The 25,114-nt window shown below is 43.5% G+C and overlaps 1 protein-coding gene across 7 annotated transcripts; it reads right to left on the bottom strand.

Moving 5' to 3' along the window:
• Positions 1–5,515: 5,515 nt before the first annotated feature.
• LOC123635180 (zinc finger protein 266-like) lies at positions 5,516–21,815 on the bottom strand. 7 transcript variants are annotated; one of them, XM_045547090.1, is made up of 8 exons: positions 21,749–21,815; positions 21,424–21,511; positions 11,629–11,780; positions 10,979–11,064; positions 10,135–10,261; positions 9,462–9,542; positions 8,141–8,223; positions 5,516–7,651 (listed from the first exon to the last, which is right to left on the bottom strand). In XM_045547090.1, the coding sequence occupies exons 3-8, from the start codon at positions 11,651–11,653 to the stop codon at positions 6,209–6,211; spliced, it is 1,845 nt and encodes a 614-aa protein (XP_045403046.1). In that variant the 5' UTR covers positions 11,654–11,780; positions 21,424–21,511; positions 21,749–21,815; the 3' UTR covers positions 5,516–6,208. The 7 variants fall into 7 exon arrangements, with proteins under 7 accessions (XP_045403046.1, XP_045403036.1, XP_045403073.1 ...); XM_045547080.1 differs by lacking the exon at positions 21,749–21,815 and having other exon boundaries at positions 21,424–21,737; XM_045547117.1 differs by lacking the exons at positions 21,424–21,511; positions 21,749–21,815 and adding an exon at positions 21,179–21,285.
• Positions 21,816–25,114: the final 3,299 nt, after the last annotated feature.

Genomic DNA, 25,114 nt, shown 5'->3' with positions numbered 1-25,114 from the left:
CACTTGAGCCCAGGAGTTTGAGGTTACAGTAACTGTGATCGCATATTGAAGGAAAAGAACATAGTCACAAGACTGACACCACCTGACTTCAAGTCTTACTATAAAGCTACAGTAACCAAGACAGTGTGGTTTTGGTGAAAAAATAGACAGATAGATCTACAGAATAGAACAGAGTCCAGAAATAGGCCCACAGAAATACACAGAGTGTCCCAAAAGTCTCCATACAAAGGAAAGCTTTTGTAATGAACATTTTGTAAATAAAGGTACATTTAGCTACAATTTCCCATCTTCCCTATGTGTGGTGACTTTTGGGACACCCTGTAGTAACTGATCTTTGATGAAGGAGCAAAGGCAACAAACACAGTAGAGCAAAAATAGTCTCTATAATAAACACTACTAGAACTGGACGTCAACATACAAAAACAATTAATCTAGGTGCAAACCTTACATGCCTCATAAAAATTAAATCAAAATGCATCATAGAACTAAACGTAAAACACAAAACTAGAAAACTACTAGAAGATAACACAGGAGGGTATGACCTTGGGTATGGCCATGACTTTTTATAATAGATACAACACCAAAGGCATGATTCATGAAAGAATTGGGAAGCTAGACTTCCATAAGATTAGAAACTTCTGCTCTGGGAAAGATTATATCAAGATATTGAGAAGACTAGCCACAGGATAGTAGAAAATGTTTGTAAAAGACACATCTCATAAAGCACTATTATCCAAAATATACAAAGAACTCTTAAAACTCAGCAATAAGAAAACAACCCAATTAAAAAACAGGCAAAGACAACAGACACTTTGCCAAAGAAGATATATAGATGACAAGCCTAAGTGTTCAACATCAACGTGTTGAACATGTTGGCCAACATGTTTATCATCAACATGTCATTAGGGGATTGCAAAGTAAAACAATGAGATATTACTAACACACCTATTAAAATGACCAAAATCCAAAACACTGACAACACCAAATGTTGACCAGGATGTGGAACAACAGGAACTTTCATTCATTGCTGGTCTGTGTGCAAAATGTACAGTCACTTTGGTGGTGTAGCTGAACTTGAGGATAGAGCTGAGAAGTCCTGTACATGATTGTAAAGTTTGTATTTATATGCACTCATTCCCTCATGCCTTTAATTATACCAGATATGTGTGGTCTGTAATCATCTGAGAATGTTTCTAATCTTTCCAGCTGTACCTAATTTACCAAGCATAAATAACTGACACCCCCAAGAGGAGCAAATTCACCCAATCAGCGCTCACCCAAACTGGCCGGAATTCCCAGGTCGGTGACGCCCCGCTGGGGGACAAAGAGGATCTGGAAAAGCAGTGCGGGGCAGACGAGAAGGCCCTGCCCGCACTACCCGGACTGACGCCCCGAGCAACCCCACGGGGTTCGCGGAGGAAGCGCGGCTGCAATCCCGAGGACAACGCCCCTCCCGGTCCACGCAGCACCTGAGACCCGCCAGGCCTCCCGGGAAGGAGGCGAGGTAGCACGCAGATGCACGCGGGGGGCGGGAGTGCACTTCTGCTTCTGGTCGCGGGGCGAGGGGCAGGACCCCGGGGTCTGCGGGGAAGAGGCTGCTGGAACCGCCACCCTGCAAAGCAAACAGAGAGATTCCGGCCTCCACGGAGGAGGACCAGGCGGCAGCCAGAGGGAGAGCGCTGTGAAGGGCTCCCCGTCTTCTCCCTCCTCAAAAAGGGCTCTTTATTTTGCCCGTTTTATGGATGGGAAACAGAGGCACAGACAGGCCATGTAACTTGGCCAAAGGAGTCTGAAAATGGATCCCAGGTCGCTTGATGCCTTACACTATCTCCCAGAGAATGTGATAAATATCAAGCTACAAGCAAAGAAAAAAATCGGAATTTAAAGTCCTTTGGTGCTACAGTTGCTATTACTATATTTTGACAAAACCAGGAATTTTCTGCATCTCAAAAACACCCTCTTTTGGCATTTTCTAAATATCCCTATGAATAAAACATCTGCCAAGATATGGCAGGATTTAAAAGTGATGAGGGAGCAGTCCTACATGCCTGCAGTGCCAAAAGGCTGAGGCGGGATGATCATTTGAGCCCAGGAGGAGTTTGAGACCAGCCTGGGCAACATAGCAAGACCTTCATCTCTGAAAAGATATGTTTCTTTCAATTTGAAAAAGGACTGAGGATAAACACAGAAATGCCATATGTCATAGATTTGTTTAATATAGCTGCTATTCAGGCATCCATTTTTAGGTCTGACATAAACTCCCCCTCCAGTTATGATATAGCTCACTTGTTCCTCATTTCACTGACCCAAAACCCAACACATCTCAAAGCTGCTGACCACTATAAGACCTAACAGCCAACACCACAGTCATGATTAGGAACGCTCCTGCCCCGCCCCACCACTATGAGATCCTGTTATTCCACTTCTGGGTATATAGGCAAAAGAATTCAAAGCAGGGATGGGAAGAGATATTCATAGCAGCATTATTAGCAATATCCAAAAGGTTGAAGCAACCCAAATGTCGTATACCCATACAGTGGAATATTGTTCAGACTTGAAAAGAAATTCTGATACGTGCTACAACACGAATGAATCCTGAAGACATGCTAAATGAAATAAGCCAGTCACCTTGGGTCTGCGTGACCTGCAAAGTAGTCATATGGCTACCCTGCACCCTGATGCCCAAAGAGTCACATCAGGTGAACACAGCTTAACACTGATGAAAGGAGTGGGTGTCTCAGTACGTTTATTGACCAATAAATGTGGGTTTCACTCTAGATATCCAGATGTGACATGTTGAGACAGAACTAAAATCCCCACCGGTACCCTTCACTTTGCCATGACCTCTGCACCGGGCACTGTGGATTCATTATAGCCCTTAAAGCTCCTGGTGTCCAGAGGAAATGCCCTGATGACACAATTAGAGATGTGGAGGGCAGGCACTTTCACTGAAATACAGCCTAAAGAAAAGAATGATGAAACCGATTCCACTTTTAACAGTGAGCAGTGGGAAACAGCAGTACATTTCACTGGGTCAGAAATAGTTCAGAATCTTTTAAGAGTGAACCGTCTTCTCTTTTTGCACACAATGCAAGCAGACCCATGTCTACTTTTCACCCCAAATAATTCAACTTCACCTCAAGACTCTTCTCCTAAGCTGCCTTTCAGCTGTGACACCCTGTAAGAGGACACATTTCTCAAGGGCAATAATGTCCTTTCTAATGGCCACAGCCCCCTGAGGAACCCAACATCCACTTTATGAGAGGAGTGCCAGAGGGGACGGTGAGATAAGTGGAAGGCTGCCGGCTATGAGTGAAGAAGTGGACAGGGTGGCAGAGGCTGAGGTAGTCCCAACCAGACCAGTGGCCAACGGGAAATCCAATGGGTAGCAATGTTGAAGGCTAAGGGAGAAAGCCAGGACCAAGGATGTCATGGACACAAGAGGTCAATGTCAGTGCTGGATATACCCCAGGACAATTTGTGGAATAGACATGTCCCCATCACTGTGGCCATTTCTTACAAAACTAAATATACTCTTACCATACAGTCCAACAATTGCTCTCCTTGATATTTACCCATAGGTGAAAACTTATGTCCATACAAAAATCTCTACATGGGTGTTTGTAGCAGCTTTCATGATTGCCAAAACTTAGAAGGAACTGAGATCTCCTTCAGTAGGTGAATAAACTATGGTACATCCAGACAATGGAATATTATCCAGTGTTAAAAAGAAATGAGATCTCAAGCCATGGACAGACATGGAGGAAGCTTAAATACATATTACTAAGTGAAAGAAGCCAATCTGAAGAGGCTACATACTGTATGACTCCAACTATATGATATTCTGAAAAAGGTAAAACTATGGAGACAGTAAAAAGATCGGTGGAGGCCAGAGGTTAGAGGGGTGAATAGAATGTAGATGATCCGTGGACTTTGGGTGATAATTAAGTATCCACGTAGGTTCATAAATTCTAACAAATATACCATTCTGGTGGGCTGTGTCAGTGGTGGCAGAAGCTACACATGTATAGTGGCAGTAGGAATATAGGAAGTCTTTGTGCCTTCCACACAATTTTGCTGTGAACCTAAAACTGCTCTAAAACATAGAGCAGTTATTTCTTTAAGAGTTATTAAAACACGTATATTTTCAATATATATTTCAATATATTTTAAATTAGTAAATAAGTTTTTTGCCACTCTGAGAAGTGAACATTATTTAGCAAAACTAAGACTTTCCAACACGTTACATTAACAGGATTACTTTCCACTGCAAAATCTTAAGTAGACCTGAGATAATAGCAAAGGGCTTTCCATGTTTACCAGACTGTATGGTGTCACTGTGAGTTATTACATGCTGGGCTGTGAGGAGATCCTGAAGCTTTCACACATTCCTTATATTCACATAGCTCTGAACTGTGACACTGTAAGACACGAGGAACAAGTGAAGGACCTGCCGGCATTCTTTCTATTCACAGGGTTTTACTCTAGTGTGGATGCTCATGTAGCTATTAAGGCTTGAGCCAAATAAGGTCTCTCCATATTCCTAACATACGTAGGGTATTACTCCAATGTGAGATTTCAGGTTATCATGGTTTGTGAAATATTTAAAGGTGGTGATACATTCACTGCATTCTTAGGGCATTTGCACTAAGTTTAGACATGTAAATTAAGCCTTACATAATTAGTAAAAGCTTTCCCACATGCCTTACAAGCAGTCTTCTCTCTTGTCCTCACTACACTGTGAGTTTTTTTTTTTTTTTTTTGAGGCAGAGTCTCACTCTGTTGCCCAGGCTAGAGTGCCATGACATCAGCCTAGCTCACAGCAACCTCAAACTCCTGGGCTCAAGCAATCCTCCTGCCTCAACCTCCCGAGTAGCTGGGACTACAGGCATGCGCCACCATGCCCGGCTAATTTTTTCTATATATTTTTAGTCTTCCAGCTAATTTCTTTCTATTTTTAGTAGAGACGGGGATCTTGCTCAGGCTGGTCTCCAACTCTTGAGCTCAAACAATCCACCTGCCTCAGCCTCCCAGAGTGCTAGGATTACAGGCGTGAGCCACCGCACCCAGCCTACATTATTAGTTCTTACACCTTATGTAAGGTGCACAAAGTAAATGAAATCTCTTTCACATTCCTCATAATGGGGCTTCAGTCCACCTGAAGTTACTAAGTGTTGTGTAAGATCACGTTCCTTACTTTCATAGTAAAAGAAACTTTATTTTCTTTACGTTCTTTTTTCGTTCACAGGAGTTGGAAGTGAATATTAAGATCTGATGAACATGTAAAGGGTTTTTCACATGCACCACATTCACAGAACTTCTCTCCTGTATGATTTCATACATTTTTAAAAAGTGCTAAAAACTGAATGATAGCTTTCCCACACTCTGTATTTATAGGGTTTCTCTGCACAGCAGGTTTGTATATAAATATTACAACTTCTAGAATAACTAAAGCCTTTCCTATGTTCCTTACAGTATGTTTTCTAGGGTTGCCATAACAAAATAACAGACTGAATGATTTAACCAAGAAAAATTTATTGGCTTAAATTCTGGAGACTGGAAGTCCAATATCAAGGTGAGGACAGGGATGATTTCCTCTGGAAGCCAGAACAGAAAGATCTGTTCCAGGCCTCTGTTCCTGGCTTGCAGAGGGCCATCTTCTGGTGGGGTCACAAGGGCTTCTGTGTGTGTGCGTCCTTCCTTCATATTCTCTTCTTATAGGAACACCAGTGAGGCTGAATTAGGTAGGGATCGACCCTAACAGCCTCATTTGAAGTCACTCACCTGCTTTAAAACCTTATGTCCAAATATAGTGATGATGAAGGAAATAGGGGTCAGTTTGAGAATATGAATTTGGGTGGGGGAGAGGATCATCCAAGCCATACCATTAAAATTATAGGGTTTCTCGCCAATGTGCGTTTGTATATGCATATTAAGATTTGTGGAATTAGGAAAAGTCTTCTCAGATTCTCTACATTCATAGGGTTTCTCTTCAGCAAGATTTCTGATGTGTAAGGTAAGGCTTGAGGATTTATAATGAAGTCTCTTCCACATTCCCTGACATAGAGTCTTCTCTGCTGTAAATTCATACATGTTCATGAAGACCTGAGACATAAGTAAAGATCTTTCCACATTCATATGGTTTCTCCCCTGTGAGTTATCTCATCTTTGAAGAGAACAGGGACACCTGTAGGCTTTCCCACATTGCTTACACAGACAGTTTCTCATCTGCGTGCCTTCTGTTGTGATTTCGAAAGGAACTGGAAGAACTGAAGGCTTTACCACACTCCTTACATTCATAGGGTTTCTCTCCAGTGTGAGTCCTTTCGTGTAACTGAAATGAATTGGAATAACTGAAGGATTTCCCACATCGCTTACATTCATAGGGTTTTTCTCCAGTGTGGATTCGCATGTGAAGGTTAACACACGTGGGGAACTTAAAGGCTTTGCCACATTCCATACATGTGTATGGTTTTTTGGCACTGTGAGTCCGCATGTGATTGTTAAGACTGGAGGAATGTGTAAATGCTTTCCCACATTCCGGGCACTCAAAGGGCTTCTCCCCAGTGTGAATTCTCAAATGTCCGCTAAGATTCGAGGAAATAGCAAAGGCTTTCCCACATTTGACACATTCAAAAGGCTTCTCTCCGGTGTGAGTTCTTATATGTTCACTAAGGCGAGAGGATCTAGCAAAGGCTTTCCCACATTCCTTACATTCATAGGGCTTCTCTCCACTGTGAGTTCGTGCGTGCTTAGTAAGGTCTGAGTTCTGAGCAAAGGCTTTCCCACAGTCCTTACACTTGTAGGGTTTGATTCCAGTGTGAATTCGATAGTGATCATTAAGACATGAGGAATTTCTAAAGGATTTTCCACATACTTTACATTCAAAAGGATTCTCTGCAGCATGAGTTTTTATATGTTCTGTAAGTTGAGAAGACCTAGTAAAGACGGTCCCACATTCCTTACATTCATGGGGATTCTCCCCAGTGTGAACTTTCATATGTTGACTTAACCATGAGGAAACAGTGAAGGCCTTCCCACATTCCTTACATTTATAAGGCTTCTCTCCAGTGTGAGTTTTTCTATGCTGAGTAAGTTGACAAGATCTAGTGAAGGCTTTCCCACATTCCTTACATTCATAAGGGCTGTCTCCAGTGTGAACTCCCATGTGAATATTAAGGTATGCAGAATATCTAAAGCCTTTTCCACATTCCTTACATTTGAAGGGTTTTTCTGAATTGTGACTTTGCATATGCACAGCAAAGTTTGTGGATGGAGTAAAACTTCTTCCACATTCCTTCCATTCATGAAGTTTTTCTCCACTGTTAGTTCTCTTATGTACTTGAAGGGGTGACTGATTAATAAAGGATTTCCCATAGTCATTGCATTCAAAGGATTTGTCTTGTGTGCACATTCTCTGGTAAACATTTGGAGTAAGGCTGAGGGCTTTTCCACTCTGATTCAACACAGAAAGTTTCTCTCCAGTAGAGGTTTTCTTATGTAAAGTAAGAAACTCCATTCCACACTGATTATATTCAGACGTGTTCTCACTGTTTTGAGTTCTCTCGTGTGTCTTAAGGCATGAGTGTTCACTGAAGACGTCTTCACATTGCTTGGACTCATTGAGCTCTGCTCCATTGTGGCTTCCTGTCTGTTGATAAAGGGATAAATAATGATTAAAGGGTTGTTCAGATTCATTAACAGATTCTATTCATCTGAAGACAGAAACATTATGATGATTATTTTCACTTTAACCATTTTTCATTACGTGCATACAATGATCTCTTCTAAGCGGAATGATGAAAGGTTTCTCTGCCTGAAAGCTGTGCAGAATCTTACAAAGACTAATCTTACTACTATAATCTTACAAAAGACTTCTGTAGATTTTCATCAAATTGTTTAAAAAACTATTTGGTTACAAATATGGGCATGTATACGTGTGGGAACTCTGAAACAAGTGTCAAGCTAGGTTTCAAGAACCCCAAAATCATCATATTCCAACCATCTCTCCAGAGCCATTGTTCCTTCTTGGGTCAATGCTACTTTTCTCAAATAGCTCTCATTCTGCTGATTTTCTATAATAGAATTCCTAATCATCCCCGAATGCAAAAACTAAGAAATATCCCTTTGTTTGTCTTACCATTTGTATCCCACTGGAGGTCGGTTCCCTTAAAAAATCCTGCTGAAGTGCTGACTCTTTGGTTTTAAGTTGCACTTGCCATTCTGAAGTTAAAGAGGAAAAGAAGTGTCAGGGGTTGGAGACAGAAATGGTAGACAGAAGGCATTGAAAATGATAGGGATCATTTATATTTGTTTTCAAATTAAACAGAGTAACAAAAACAGAAAACAAAGATGGATTTGATGATTCTGAATGTCAAAAATTTGGCAATAATAAGAATATGTCACACCTGTAATCCTAGCACTCTGGGAGGCCGAGGCCGGTGGATTGCTCGAGGTCAGGAGTTTGAGATCAGCCTCAGTAAGAGCAAGACCCTGTCTCTACTAAAAATAGAAAGAAATTATCTGGCCAACTAAAATATATATATATAAAAAAAAAAATTAGCAGGGCATGGTGGTGCATGCCTGTAGTCCCAGCTACTTGGGAGGCTGAGGCAGTAGGATCACTTGAGCCCAGGAGTTTGAGGTTGCTGTGAGCTAGGCTGACGCCACGGCACTCACTCTATCCTGGGCAACACAGCAAGATTCTGTCTCAAAAAAACAAAAAAAACAGAATATGGTGTCAAAATTTTTAGATAGTTTATTATCAACTGTGATTCTATGAAAATTAAAAACTAATGGTGGGCCAGGCGCGGTGGCTCACGCCTGTAATCCTAGCACTCCGGGAGGCCGAGGTGGGTGGATCACTTGAGGTCAGGAGTTCATCGAGACAAGCCTGAGCAAGAGCGAGACCCTGTCTTTACTAAAAATAGAAAGAAATTATCTGGCCAACTAAAAATATATATAGAAAAAAATTAGCTGGGTATGGTGATGCATGCCTGTAGTCCCAGCTACTCAGGAGGCTGAGGCAGTAGGATCGCTTAAACCCAGGAGTTTGAGGTTGCTGTGAGCTAGGCTGATGCCACAGTGCTCACTCTAGCCCGGGCAACAGAGCGAGACTCTGTCTCAAAAAAAAAAATAAAAAAAATAAAATATAAAATAAAATAAAATAAAATAAAATAATGGCGAACACAATATTATCAAGAAGGAAAGCAGAAGTATAGGACAAGAAGCATATATCAAATCAGCAAACTTAAGAAACATAATATTACGTTTCATTGTTAGATCATAGGAAAGACTGAGTAGACAGACAGTAATACTGTGGGAAGTTGAAGATTCTGTAACTTGAAAAAAAAATGCTTCAACCTTCTGAAATGAAGTGTGCATCTTTAAAAGTTTCCTCATTATACTTCCAAACATACTGAACTCCTCATTAACCAGGGTTGTTCTTCACGTATGCTCACCATGAAGAATTCCTCTCTGCCCTGTCCTCGACTCTGCTTGTTCCAACCAAGAGATCAGACTGGGTTTGAAGAGCTGACATCCTGTGCACAGACAAAGACACATTAATTGAACAGGTTAATGTAAGAGATGATAAATCTTCCTACAATTCAGGAACTATAGTTCTAATTAAAGGTAGTGAAATTGTTTCAAAAGGGCTGAAAATAAAAACATCACCTCTGTGTCCCCAAAAGACTGGTTATCTTTGACCCCTGAAGTCCACATTCAGGCTTATGGACACACTTACAAAGCACTAAGACTTTTCTCCAAATAGGAAATAAAGTAAGTGAAACAAAGAGACTTTCATTCTCATGAAGCAACAACTACACCTGCCATTCTTCAACACTATAGTGCATCAGATTCATCAGGAGAGCTGTGAAAACAGATCCAACTGCAGAGCGTCAAACTATGTCAAAGGTGAAGACTGAGAACGTACGTTTCAAACACAGTGATGGTAATGCTCTTGACCTGATACCAAATTTTGAGAACCACCAGGTAGATAAAAGCTTATCAGGGCAGGGACCATGTCTGTTACTGCCCATTGTATTTCGAGTTGATATCACAGATCCTGCAACGCAGTGGGTATACAACATCATCTGTTCCACAGCAGGCTACAAGGATTGATGCTAGTCTTACCTACTGTGGCCAAATTCTTGTAGTTTTCCAGCATCACATCTCTGTAGAGATTTCTCTGAATTGGGTCCAATAAAGTCCACTCCTCTGGGGTGAAGTCCACAGCCAGATCATCAAAGGTTACTGCGTCCTAAACCATCACACACATGCTGGCTTCAGCCACATAATATGCACACCAATGTTCACTACAAATGAGGATGTGGGAGCCAATTCCTATAGAGAGTTCTGCAGGCTCCCATTGTCTACCTTGGAGTTCAATGGCCCCAAGAACTCTCTCTCCCCACTCACTCACTGTCCATCTCCTGGGGTGACATGGCTTTAATGGCACCTCTTACACATACTCTGATCTCACTACAACCAGACCAGGAGCTCATCTTGTTTCCCTCTCTTGCAGCATACTGTTGAGCACATTGCACCTGCCTGATAAACACTGACTGGATAAATTCTCTGACCAAAGGGTACTTTCATCTCCTTACCATGTGTCAGAGCACTCAGCAAAATAAAAAAATATGCAGTTGGGACCATTAAGGTAGTTTAATTAGTTAACACTGAAATACTGGCTTGACTTTCAAGGTAATCCCTCACCAATTTGACAGGCTCCACTCCTGGGGAAATTCAACTAGCAACTCAGTTCTTGAAGGAGGTTTTATTTGCTTTAAGAAGCTCTGGATGCAATTCTGGTCTCGAACTCCTGACCTCGAGCGATCCGCCCGCCTCGGCCTCCCAGAGTGCTAGGATTACAGGCGTGAGCCACCGCGCCCGGCCCAGGCAATTTTGTATAGAAGGAAATGTGTCTACCTGACGGACGCAAGTATGACATCTTGGAAAGGATGCACTTCCTGCGTACCTGGTAACAGTCTGTCAGAGAGCCAGCCACTACTCTTTCTACCTCGGTCGTTTCTTCAGGAAGGCAGACTGGGTCCCTATAAAGGCCTCATGGAAAAGAAAGAAGGCATGAGAACCCAGAGCGGACCATAATTCGCACCTTCATGTGCCTGGAAGTCATTCCATTCTAGTTTGAAATTCCCATATAATCCAGCACACTCGAGAAAACATGCACACGCACGCGCACACACACACACACACACACACACACACACACACACACACACACACATGCACACACACATGCACACTCCTGCTATACAATGCCAGAGCAGTCCTGTCTCATCTAAAAGCTGAAAAATGGACGGTCAGCCATGCTGCCCATCAGGAAAGGGGTAATAGTCTTATTTTACAGGTAAGGAAACTCAAGCCTGGAGAAATGGGACTCTTTATTTGCCCATGGTGATAAAATTTATGAAAGGGACTACACCGCACCTCTTCCCAAAGCACACAAGCCAGGGGGCTGAATAAGAACACGGCATTTCCTGGCCCACTCCAGCACCTTGGAAATGCACCAGGAGCATGGCTGCCTGGGCCCAGACCACTGGACTCTATATTGTGCAGGGGGACTTAGAGAAGAGTCTCTGAAAAAGAGCAGCAACAAGGACTTACCATGGGACAAATCGATGGCTGCCATCCTGTGAGGGTGACGGCTAAATGTGCTTGAATGCTCCTTTCCTGGTTCCAAGGCTTCCTTCAGGATGGCTGTGAATCCACATGGACAGAGGCCACCCCCATTGTCTTTACACAAGGTTAACGGAGCCCTGTTTGCATCAATCATTAATCGACAAGCATTACTTATCCATAATCAAACATCACACGTTAACTTTCTGTCTGCAGGTGACACATGTGAAAGCCACTTTCTGAAAACGGTTTACTCTGTAACATGAGTATTGTAACATCAATTGCCATTTACTGAAGACCAATGTAGTACGTGCCACAAGTTGCACTTGCAACTTTACATATATTAGCTCACTTCAGTATCGTAACAGCCCTACACAGCCGATATCATTTACCCCTATTTAATAAGAAAAAACCTACATGCAGACAACACTAGTATTTGGCCCAATATAATCCAGTTCGGAAGTGGTGGGCCAGGACTTGGATGCAGGTAAGTTTGTTCCTAATGCCTGATCTCCTGTGGTGGTTGTGACTTCCACACATGACCAGAGTCTATCTAAACCTGCACAGTGCAATACAATAGTCACCGGCCACATGTGTTACTAAGCACTCCATATGAACCCAGTATGACTGAAAAACAGAATTTTCTGTTTTATTTAGTTTTAATAAAAACTAAAAGTAAGATAAAATTGTAATAAAAATTAATCACAATCTTTAATAAATAAAACACAGAACAGCAGCCCAAATGCTGATCTACAGAATAGTATCTGAATGATGGCAATCACTAAAAGGTGCTCAGTTCATTTTTCATGAACCAAATTAACCCTCACAAAAATTCGACAGCCCTGATTCTATGAATGAGAAGCCTAAACCCCAAAGTCACACCAGATTACAAACATCATTGGGTATAAATTGTAACCACTACCACAGGTCTCAAACTCAGATCCTTGGGCTGAACAGGCCCACAAATGTGTTTCCTTTGGTGGCATCTGCACCAAGTGTTTTACTTTGTGTAAATGTGAGCTATAATTAATGTACAAACACACAGATATTTTTTTTTTTGAGACAGACAGAGTCTTGCTCCGTTGCCCAGGCTGGAGTGATCATACCTCACTACAGCCTCAAACTCCTGGGCTCAAGGGATCCTCCTGCCTCGGCCTCACAGAGTCCTAGGATTATAGGCATGAGCCACTGTACCCAGCAAAACACACAGATCTTAAATACTCAGTGGATGAATTTTGACAATCGTATACACTCAAGTAATCAAAAGCCTAAACAAGATACAGAACATGTTCCTCTCCCCAGAGAACCAGCCTGCCCTTTCCAGTTCTTTCTTTCACACCCACCTCCAGATCAGCACTTTGTGATTTCTTTCATTTACGAGACAGTGTATAGGTACGTTAGGTACGGTGCTCATCTTTCTCAGATGTATATCCTAACTTAATTTTTCTCTCTTGTTTAAAGAAACAATGAGAGAAAAATGTTAAAATCTCCCACTGGAACTGTGGACTTGTCTATTTCTTCTTCCATGTCTGATGTATATTCCTTTATACATCTTCTAACAACAACAGGTGGGTACACCTATTGAACTTTCATATTTTTGGAGGAAAAATACCTTTTATCATAATGAACTCTGTGTATCTCTAGGAGTGTTCTTAGATGATGTGTTACACAGGGATCTGCTTTCCTTTGGAGAGTGTTTGCAACCCTGGGACAGCATTACGTGTCCTTTGGATGCCAATGTTCCCCCTTACCTGGCACAGAGCCTGACTCACTGAAGGTACCTGGTGATTTTCATGATACAACAAAGATCCTTCTCAATATACCGAGATTATAGCTAAGTGGCTGTTCATGACACAATATAAATCAGAGTTTTCTGGAAATGTACTGAATTATTCAACAAATGCCAGGGTGGGAGGAACACCGTCTCCTTCCGTGCACTCATCCACCACCCGCAGCTTGTCTGCACACTGCAGACCAGTTCCCACGGCCTCCTGATGTGAGTATTCAGTGCTCTCACTCTCACATCCTTACGGGCTCCCTAATTCCCTCTGCTCAGGAGCCCCATGGTCAGGGCCTGCCTGCACTCCAGACAGCTGCCCTCTGCTCCCCCAGAGACTGACTCTGGTCCAGGTAACCCAACAAACTTCTTCACTAGCCAGTACGGCTGCAATGACACCATCTCCAACAAGGTCTGAGGCCCAGTCTTGGGGAGAGGGCCCCACTCTGAGTTTGGCTGTCTTTAGGCACTCTGTCAACTCTAGGATATATGCTGGAGTTCACTTTCCATCTCTGTATTATACTCCTCCTGTTAAATCGAGGTGAGATTTCTTTCTTCTCACTAGACCCAGTCTTACACAGAACTGAGAGGGACAATGTTTTCTGGAGATAAACATGCAAAGATCAGAATTTAGAATTGGTTTGCTCAAACTTCTAGGCTTGAGCATAGAGCTGAGATTCTTACCAATCAAGAAAACATTCAGCAGCATCACAGTAATCTAGCTGATACCTATGGTTGATTATGATGAAGGGCCTGTTTCAAAAGGGACCAAGAGAATCTTACTTATGCTGCAGTCTGAACTTGCTGCAGTACAAGACTCTCGAGCATTTAGTCCAAATGATCCGGCAGAACCAAAGATGCTCAAAGTATCCACGCTCAGTAGGATGCTGTCGGGAGCCTCTGGCAAGCACCAATAGGAGACTCACAGTATAGACCTCTAGTAGTTTGGAGCAAATCTTACGTCCTCTTCTGCACGAAACTTCTGCAGTTGACATTTTGAGAAACTGCTTACCACTCGGTACATGGTAGAGACTGGACAACTAACCATGGGACATCAAGAGACCAAGTAGCCTGCACTTCCCATCATGAACTGGGTGTTGTCTGACCCTCCTAGCCCTAAGTTTGGACATAGGCAGCTATAATTGGCCATCGCTGGAGATGGCACCTAAGACATAGAGCTCAGGCAGTTCTGGTGAGTACAAGTAAACTGTGTGAGCAGGAGACAAAGACTCAACACCGACTTCAGCTGCACCGCCTCCTCTCCCTCAATCCATGCCCACGGCTTCCTTCCACCAGCTGGACTAAGACAAAACCAGGTTTCCAGATGGGCCTGCATGATACGCTAGTACCACCTGGAAGTGGCAAGCTGGTGCACTGCAGCCCTGCGGAACACTGACCCTGAAGGACAGAACTAATGAAAAGTCTTCCCAGTGGCAGAACTTCAAGCAGTGTATTTGGCTGTCTCTGGGTGTGGAGTGAGAGTTGGCCAGAGGATGCACACACATTTACAGACGTTGCCTATGGTTTGGCTGGATGGTCAAGGAAGTGGGAGGAACGAGACTGATGACAAGAAGTCTGGGAAGTTACATGAGACCTCTCTGAAAGGACACACTGTGTCCCATGCAAATGCCCACCAAAGGTGACCCACTGGAAAGAAGGTGGGCAAAACTGTGCACTGTGAAGATGTCAGTTACTTCCCCACCACCTCACAGATTGCTCAGTGGGCCCGTGAACAAAATCTCCATGGTAGCAGGGACAAAGGCTACTCATGGGCTCAAAAATATGAACTTCCCCTTGCCAAGGCTGACCCAGCTAACATTACTGCTGTACCTAACCTTGTGAAAGAAGTCAACTCCTGAGTACCCAATATGGCACCATTCCTTAGGGGGATCAGCCAGCCACTTGGTCCTCTTCTATCACGAGAGGTGACAAACATTCATTCTCACTGGCATGGACTCATGCCATGGATGCAGACTGGCCTTTCTACTAGTTATGTTTCTGTTGGCAATGCCATCCACAGACTCACAAAAGGCTGTATCAGCAGTCATGGCCTCCACACAACACTGTTTCTAAACCAACTGGTCTGATCATACAACCTTGTCACCCTGAAGTAGCCGATCTAAACGAAAGGTGGAAAATAATATATTGAAAACTCAGTCATGGGTCCAAATGGGAGACAATCCTCTGACAAAAAGGTATTCTGGGGCCGGAAGCGGTGGCTCATGCCTGTAATCCTGGCACTCTGGGAGGCCAAGGCTGGTGGATCGTTTGAGCTCAGGAGTTTGAGACCAGCCTGAGCAAGAGCGAGACCCCCATCTCTACTAAAAATAGAAAGAAAATCAGCTGGACAAGTAAAAAATATATAGAAAAAATTAGCTGGGCATGGTGGCACATGCCTGTAGTCCCAGCTACTTAGGAGGCTGAGGCAGGAGGATTGCTTGAGCCCAGGAGTTTGAGGTTGCTGTGAGCTAAGCTGATGCCACGGCACTGTAGCTCAGGCAACAGAGTGAGACTCTCTCTCAAAAAAAAAAAAAAAAGTATTCTGGGCTGGACACAGTGGCTCATGCCTGTAATCCTACCACTGTGGGAGGTCAAGGCAGGAGGATTATTTGAGGCCAGGAAGTTTGAGAGCAGCCTGGGCAACATAGCAAGACCCCATCTCTACAGAAAAATTAAAAAATTAGCCAGGTGTGGTGGCATGCACCTGTGGTCCCAGCTACTTGGGAGGCTGAGGCAGGAGGATCACTTGAGCCCAGAAGTTTGAGGATGCAGTGAGCTATGATGATACCACTGCACTCTAGCCCAGGCAATAGAGTGAGACCCTGTCTCAAACAACAACAACAACAACAACAACAACAAGGTGATGCCATCTCACAGGACAAGGTATATGCTTAGAAGTCAGAATATACAGGTCCAGGAATTGATGGGTGAAGGCACAATTAGCTTCACTGACAGAACTTTTACTTCCAATCCCAGCAACTTAGAGCCCTGTAGTTTTGGAGATCTTAGTCCCCCATGGGGCACAAATATGGCCCCAACATATTGGAAGATGAGATTGCAACCTGGCCATTTTGGGCTTCATATACCAGAAAACCAAGAAGCAAAAAACAAAAACAAACATACAAAAAAACAGGGAGGTTAATATACTGGCTGAAGTAATCAATCATAATTACCAAAGGAAAACTGGGGCACTGCAATAGGATTAATGCAAAAAGGATGACGTGTAGCACCTCCAAGTAGCTCTCTGCTCTATAGAAAAGGTTAATGGAAAATTACAACTGAAAAAAGACAGAACAATGGAGGACTCAGACCTTTGTGGAATGAAGGTGTGGATCACTCTAGCAGCCACAGAACCCACAGCAGCTGAGGCTCTGGCTGAAGGCAAGGAAACTATGGAAATGGTCATTGAAGAGGCCACAGATATCAACTCCAACCTTCAGATCAACGACAGAAACATGAAATGCAGTGGTTTTGCATGCTTTCTCTTTGCTTGTTATAGGTATGTGTTTGTTTATACACTTGTGTTTATTTATATAAACTAACCATTCCCCACCTCTATCTCCTTCCTGCTTTTATTTTATATACATGTTACTAGAGGTTAGATTTATAATTTAGTCTTTAGGAAACAAAATATTCAGTGAGAATGTGACCATATTTGAGGAGTAATTAAAATGGCCTGTGATGGGGAAATAATGACGAATGGGACTACATCATCGTCCCACAGTGGGGAAGGGTGAGAACTTCTTCCTTATGTCTTAGGTACAAATGCAGACTTGTTTAATTATTATAAGGAAACTCACATGTGTCTAGAGGGGTATGTATGGATGGTGAGATGACAAAGAAGGGACTATGCCAATTCCCAATTTATTTATCTCAGTTCCAATTTTATCTTCAACACCTGCTATGGAATGTAAGACTGTATTCTTTATTGATGTTACATTTACACTAACATATTAAGCTTTGTAAGTAAGAGTGTGTCATATATTTAGTATAGGTGCTGCCTCAGCATCCATTTTTAGGTCTGACGTAAGTTGCCTGAAACCCAGTCCTACCCTTTCACCTTTGGCCTAGTTAAAACTTCCCTCCCCGTGTCGTTGTTTGTGATATAACCTGCTTGTTCCTCATGTCAGTGACCACAAACCCAACACACCCCACAGCTACTGATCTCACTGGAACCTAATGGCCAATACCAGAGTCATGTCTACGCTTCCCGCTCCGTGTGTGTTTTCTTTAACCCAGCCAATCCGTAACCCCACAGGAAAGCCTGAGGGATGACATCCGTGGGCTCTCGAGGGCAGCCCTCTTCTCTTGTGGATCTGTCAGTTATAAAATGCTTCTGTTACTTCCTGTGCTTTGCTGTGCTGCTTTGTGGCTCACCTGACCACACCAGACTGTCACTCTCCTCCAAGGCTAAGTAGGGACAGCATGTATAGCCACTCTGATTCAGAGAGAGACCTCTAGACCACAACAGAAGAAAACACAATTGGTGCAGTGAGCAAGGTGTGTGGTCACAACCATGAGGGGCACCCCCAAATGCCTTCAGACTGCTCTTGGCCCTCCAAGTAGCTAATGCCACTTGGGAAGGCTCCACAGCTTACTGGGTCTATCTATGCTGCTAGGCATTGCTGCCTGTTACCTTTGTCAAATGCTGCCAAAACTCCCCTCCCTAAATTGCGTGAGTTCTAGAGAGTCTAAGTGTTCCTTGGGACCCACCAATGGCTAGCCTTAGTAGGGCATAAGGGGCAGCCACAGTCACTAGCCAAGACTGCTGTCACCCCCAAACAGAAACTACAGATCTGGGTGAAACTGACTATATTCCCAAGGCCTGTCGGGCCCAAAAGGCTTGTTACTGAGAGGCAGAAGAGGGCAAGGCGGACACTGGGCCAACAGGAGGGTTAACGGAGTGCGAGAGGGACACTAACAATCTGACCGCCCACTGAGAGGGGGAGGCAATATCCAGGGACGGCACAGACTTCCCAACATGACAAGAGGGGCGCCCCCTTCAACAAGAAGGTGATGGCCCCTCACTGGCAAGGATGCCACTGGGGTCAGCTATCCCTGCGTTGCTGCCTTCCTTTGCATCTGTTGCTCTACACCTCCAAGGGCAGGGAGGGTGACTGGAACCCCCTCGCCTGGGAGGCGGCTGCCTAGAGAAGGGGCTAACGGGAACCACAAATGGAGGCCAGAGCTCAAAACAGGGGCCATGTGGGACCACCAGGAGCTTGTCAGGTAAACATCTGAAGAGAAATGAAAAATATTTTAGCCGCCTGGAGATACACGCCATTCTAAAGATTTTACTTAGAAGGAGTAAAAACAAAGGGGAGAAAGGCCTCATTATCTTGAAGTCTGGCTGTTCCAGTCCTCTACTGCCTGGTGGCTCTGGGCCCCTTATCCCTCCCTCTTTTCCTCTTGTCAACCACTGACAGAAACTAAGAACCCTTCAGGCAGCTAAAAGCCTCAGACCACAAAAAAAACAAGAAAAAAAAAAAAAGGTGGGGTGTGGGGTGGGGTGGGTAGGGAAGCCCTGGGCTTTAGGTGGCCACAAGTCAAAGAAAAACAAAGAAAAAGGAACTTTCAACTTTTTAAGCTTTAAGTACTAAGCAAACACCAGGTCTAACAAACATAATGCTGGTAGCGCTAGATTAGTGACTTAAAAACCATGGGAGGAAAGGGGGAAAAATAAAAGGTAATCAGATTTTTTTTTTTGAGACAGAGTCTTGCTTTGTTGCCCAGGCTACAGTGCCCTATCAGCCTAGCTCACAGCAACCTCAAACTCCTGGGCTCAAGCAATCCTCCTGCCTCAGCCTCCCGAGTAGCTGGGACTACAGGCATGTGCCACCATGCCCAGCTAATTTTTCTCTATATATTTTTAGTTGGCTAGATAATTTCTTTCTATTTTTAGTAGAGACGGGGGTCTTGCTCTTGCTCAGGCTGGTCTCGAACTCCTGAGCTCAAACGATCCGCCCGCCTTGGCCTCCCAGAGTGCTAGGATTACAGGCGTGAGACACCGCGCCCAGCCAGTAATCAGATTTTAACTTAACTAACATTTGCCCCACACGTCCACACCTGAAGGAAATCTGGTATAGGTTACTAAAATCAATGGAGATTACTGGTTCCCCCAGGAAACACCTGCCTCTCATCAGGAAACCCTTAACTCCCTGGGGAGAGGATCGCCTACTCTGTGGTACCTTCTCCTACGACTGCCCTCCCGCTTTCTACCCTCAACCTCCTGCCTCCCCTTCCCAACCGCAAGCACTCCCTCCCCCTGGTTACTTGGATCACCATCACTAATGTTCACATGTGCTTTACTGAATTACCACTTCAAAACCTTCAACATAACTGCCCCTACTAAAATGCTTAATTCATTGTTAAATACCATTCCCCCTGCAGTCAGCATCTCTAGCACTCAAACTACAACTGTCTTATGGTTAAAAGATGATACTGAGGCGCTAAGGGATGTATTGGCATAAATCTGTTTAATCGAGTTGCTGCCCCAGCATCCATTTTTTTGGCCTGACATAAGCTGTTTGAAACCCAGTCATAACCCATCACCTTTGGCCTAGTTAAAACTTCCTCTCCCTGTGTGGTTGTTGGGATGTAACCCGCTTGTTCCTCATGTCAGTGACCACAAACCCAACACACCCCACAGCTGCTGAACACAATGAAACCTAATGGCCAACACCATCCCCTTTCTGTGTGTGTTTTCTTTAACCTAGCCAATCCACAACTCCTGAGGGGAAGCCTGAGGGATGATGCCCATGGACCTCAATAAAGGCGGAGTCCCCCAGGTCCTCTCTCTCTCATTCCCAACCCACTGGTGGGCACCCTCCTATCTCTGAACTTCCAGCTGGCCCTCAAAGGCAGTTCTCCTCTTGTGGTTCTGCGCATAATAAAATGCTTCTGTTACTTCATGTTTCATTGTGCTGCCTCTTCTGTGTCTCACCTGACCAAGACACCAGAACATAACTCTCCTCCTGGTCAGGGCAGGGCTAGAATGTATAGCCACTCTCCAGAGAGAGACTTCAAGACCGAGTTGGGGTCTTGGGATGGGATAGACACTGCAAAAGGAAGGGGACTTCACTTGCCTGATACAACTGCCACATGGTAGTCAGCGGTGTGGGTGTGAGGGCTCCTCATGGTTCTCTGCCCATGCCATGTGCCCAGGACACAGTCCCCAGGTGACTTAGAAGCCCTGGCCCAGTCACCTCCTGTGGCCCTAACACAGACAACACACTCCAAACCCTCATCAATTTGTAGTAATACACTTATTTGCTTGGTTAGATGACAGCCTCCACCACTAGTTTACAAATTCCGTAAGAACAGCTGTAGGTTGAATTTCTTCACTATGTCTTAAATCAACCATTCAGGCACTCATCAGTTTACAGGAAATACAAGAAATGGGGGAAACACTGAAATACAACCAGAAATACCAAAATGGGTGACTCTCTGAAAGAACGAGTGATTGGAAACAGCAATGGTTTCAAAGAAACTAAAACTGCAATACACAAAACTTAGATAGATATCAGATCCAAAAACAACCAAAGGCATATTGTGAGACAATGGTGAATTTTACTTTTTAAACAGGGTAGATATATTTTTAATTTCCTTGATTCAAATAATAGTTTTGTGGTTTTAACAGGACAATGTCTTTATAGCAAATGTATTATCAAGCATTTAAATCTTAAGTGTCAGCTTACTTCAAAGCCTCCATCCCTCCCTCATATAAGTCATTGTTTTGAAGCTCTGTGGGGAGATACAAACCTAGGAAGTTCAGATGAAAAGAACAGCTGAGTATTCTCGCTTTTCTTTAGTAGAGAGACTTGCGGTCTACAAACGTTTATATTCACACACACAGCCCAGACACCTACAAAAGTAGCCTTCTCTTTCTACCCGAATGTAATATGTCAAAAATAGCGCTCAGAGAGAATAGCAAGTTCGCAGATGAAATGTCTGTTGGCAAAAACAGGAGGAAGAGGCCCCTTGAACCAACTTTCACCCCCGCTCACCGAGACGGGCCGGAATCGCCGGGTCCGTGAGGCGAGAGGACGCAGAGCCACCGTCACCCTGACTCGAACGGCGGGAATTCCTTGCATTCTGGGGGGGAGGGAAAAAAAATCACACAGATTGCTTTGGAGGATTTTGAAGAGGCAATCACTGTGTCTGAAAAAACCCTGGGGAAAAGCCCTAAGGACATAGCGGCCTCTCGGTCCTGGCCGCGCCGAGAAGACTCACGGCCGTGGCGGAAGCGATCGGACCGGGCCAAGCCCCCCTGAGGCAGTCCCTTCAGCGGCCTGGGCCAAAGCCGTGTTCCTCCCCGTTACCCGGCCTCACCAAAGGCGTGTTAAAGCCGACGACGACCAGGAAAAAAACAGAACTTGCCTGCGCAGAGAAAGCGCCGCAAAGGACGGCGGCGCGACGCTGACGTCACTTCCGCTTCGAACCGCGGCCGGGAAGACTGAAGTTCGCTACTCGGGGCTCAGCCACCTTGGGCCCGCTTAGGCAGGGAAATTCCAGTTTCCTCCTGCGTCAGTGCGGATGAGCCTCGCGGGCGGCTTCTCGCGGGGGCTGGAGGCGGAAACAGGCCCGAGACAAGGTTGAGGTCAGTGGGCGGGGCTACAGGGGGCGGGGCCCACATCCAGGGGTGGTGGCACCAGCCCCGCCCCCGGTTTCAATAATCTAATAAACCTAAAGGCAAGGCTGGAAGTAGACCTGTCTACACAATGCTCACAAAAACTTTTATACCTACCTCCCGCATGTTCCTAGAACCCTTACAATGATTCTCCCCTGTTGAAAAACTTGCCAATCCATGGAAAGTTCTATGTCCTCCAATCCAATTTTTTTTTTTTTTTTGAGAGAGTCTCGCTCTGTTGCCCGGGCTAGAGTGCTGTGGCGTCACCCTAGCTCACAGCAACCTCAAACTCCTGGGCTTAAGCGATCCTACTGCCTCAGCCTCCCGAGAAGCTGTGACTACAGGCATGCGCCACCATGCCCGGCTAATTTTTTCTATATATATTTTAGTTGGCCAGCTAATTTGTTTCTATTTTTAGTAGAGATGGGGGTCTCGCTCTTGCTCAGGCTGGTCTCGAACTCCTGACCTCGAGCGATCCACCCACCTCGGCCTCCCAGAGTGCTAGGATTACAGGCGTGAGCCACTGCGCCCGGCCATCAATCCAATCTTTAAGCCTGTATTTCCTCTTTATTTATATGGACACCAGGCCAAACTCTAATAGTTGAGACCTTTGTGTTTTCAACGTACACTTTTTGTAAACACTGAATTTTTTTTTCTTCAAATAATGTATTTCTGATTTTATTTCTCAGATCTTACCATAAGTTCCAAAGCCTCCCATACTGGGTTGGAAAATAGCAGTGATAACAGGCCTTCTTCACTTATGCAGGAATGGTTCTAAAGTTTCTCTAGAGATCATTTTTGCTGTGGCTTTTAGTGGGTGGCCTTTGCGGAGTTAATAAAGTTATTTTAAACACTGATTTACTAATATTTTATCAAGAATTATTCTTGTACAAATGTTTTATGAATCTATTGAATTGGTAGCTCTTTTGATGTTCATTTTTCATCTTTTGCTGTACGAAATATTTTTTTATGTAGCCAAAGGAGTTCATTTTAAAAAATAATTTCTAGGTTTCCCACTTTTGCATTAAAGTCTCCATAAACTCTAGATTACATACAGATTTCCTAATTTTCTTCTGTAGTATATTACTTTTTAATCCTCCATGCTCATGGAGTGTTATTTTGGCATGCGATGTGGGATAGTGGATCCAATTTTTGTTTCCCTCCAGAAGGATGGCCAGTTACTGTAGTACCATGAATTGGTAAACCATCCTTGACTTACTGATTTGAAATTCCATGTTTATTAAACAATAAATTCCTATATATATACCTGTATCTGATTCTAGATTCTGTGCCAGTATTATGTTTACTTATGCCAGTCTCACAATCTTTTCATTCCAATGGTTTTTAATCTTTTTAGATGTCTATATGAATCCAATAGCTTTATATCAACTTTTAATATTTAGTGGTAAAAATATAATGGTAGCTGTGTTGTATCTTAGTATCCTAGGTACTTCATAGACATTACATTTTTATGCTCTTGATTGCTTGAGCCCAGGAGTTTGAGGCTGCAGTTAGCTATGATCATGCCACTGCACTTCCACCTGGGTGAGAGTGAGACCTTGTCTCAAAAATTTTTGTGTTCCCAATGATGTAGCTACTGTCATAATTTTCAGTTTTGGTATTTGGATGGACCAGCTTTATTGAGATATAATTCACATATGACACAGTTCATCCATTTAAAAGTACATAATTCAGTGTTTTTGGTATATTCACAGTCGTGCAACTATCATAATTTTAGGAACTTTTCAATCACCCTAAAAGAACTCTTTGGATGTCAAAACCCATTTACCTCCTCCTCAGGCTTCACGTAACCACAAATCTGCTTTGTCTCTGGGACTTTTGTGGAAATTTCATATGAATAAAATCATACAACCTTTTGTGAATAGCTTTTTTCACCTAGCATGTTTTTTCAGGGTTCATCTGTGTTGTAGCATAGATTGTTCCACTTTATTATTGAATGATATTCTATTATATGTATATACCATATTTTATTTGTTCATCAGTTGATATACATTTGGGTTGTTTCCACTGTGGGGGTATTAGGAGTAATGCTGCTATGAAAATTCACATATATCTTTTTGTGCATACACATTTTTATTTCTCGAGTATATACTCTAGTAGTGGAATTGCTGGGTCATATAGTAACTGTAAGTATAAGAATTTGAAGAACTCCCAGAAATGTATAATGGTTCCAATTTCTCCACATCCTTGCTAATACTTGTTGTAGGCTTTTTCATGTTAACTATCCTAGTGAAGTGGTAGCTCATAATTTTGACTTCTTATTTCCCTAAGACTAGTGATGTTGAGCATCTTTTCATGTGCTTTTTAGCCATTTGTATGTCTTCTTTGGAGAAATTTCTGTTCAAATCTTTTGTCCTTTTTAAAATTTAATTGTCTTGGCCGGGTGTGGTGGCTCACGCCTGTAATCCTAGCACTCTGGGAGGCCGAGGCGGGCTGATTGTTTGAGCTCAGGAGTTCGAGACCAGCCTGACCAAGAGCGAGACCCCATCTCTACTAAAAATAGAAAGAAATTATATGGACAACTAAAAATATATATAGAAAAAATTAGCTGGGCATGGTGGTGCATACCTGTAGTCCCAGCTACTGGGGAAAATGAGGCAGTAGGATTGCTTGAGCCCAGGAGTCTGAGGTTGCTGTGAGCTAGGCTGACACCACGGCACTCTAGCCCGGGCAACAGAGTAAGACTTTGTCTCAAAAAAAAAAAAAATTAATTGTCTTTTCAATATTGAGTTGCAAGAGTTCTTTATATATTCTGTATAGAAGTTCCCTATCACAGATATGATTTGCAAATATTTTCTCCCATTCATTGGGTTGTCTTGCTGGAACATTTTAGAATACAAAAGCGTATAATGTTGATGAGTGTCCTTTGAAATGCAAAAGAGTTTAATGTTAATACATTTACTTTTTCTGTTTCCAATGTGCTTTGGTACCACACCTAAGAAAACATTGCTAAATCCAATGTCATAAAACTCTCCCCCCTTCTTTTTTTTTTTAATTTCATCATATTACGAGGGTCTCCCCCCTTCTAGGAATTTTACAGTTGTAGG

Source organism: Lemur catta, chromosome 1 (assembly GCF_020740605.2).
Source record: "Lemur catta isolate mLemCat1 chromosome 1, mLemCat1.pri, whole genome shotgun sequence".
NCBI lineage: Eukaryota > Metazoa > Chordata > Mammalia > Primates > Lemuridae > Lemur > Lemur catta.
This window is presented reverse-complemented; position numbering and strand designations above follow the sequence as displayed.

Bases quoted from the DNA above. Each gene is read 5' to 3' on its own strand.
- LOC123635180 (XM_045547075.1), bottom strand. From the start codon at position 11,797: ATGATTGATGCAAACAGGGCTCCGTTAACCTTGTGTAAAGACAATGGG. The intron at 8,224-9,461 runs GTGAGCATACGT...CTTTAACTTCAG, and splicing joins GCAGAGAGGAATTCTTCATG to AATGGCAAGTGCAACTTAAA. The intron at 7,652-8,140 runs GTAAGACAAACA...CTTTATCAACAG, and splicing joins CCTCCAGTGGGATACAAATG to ACAGGAAGCCACAATGGAGC.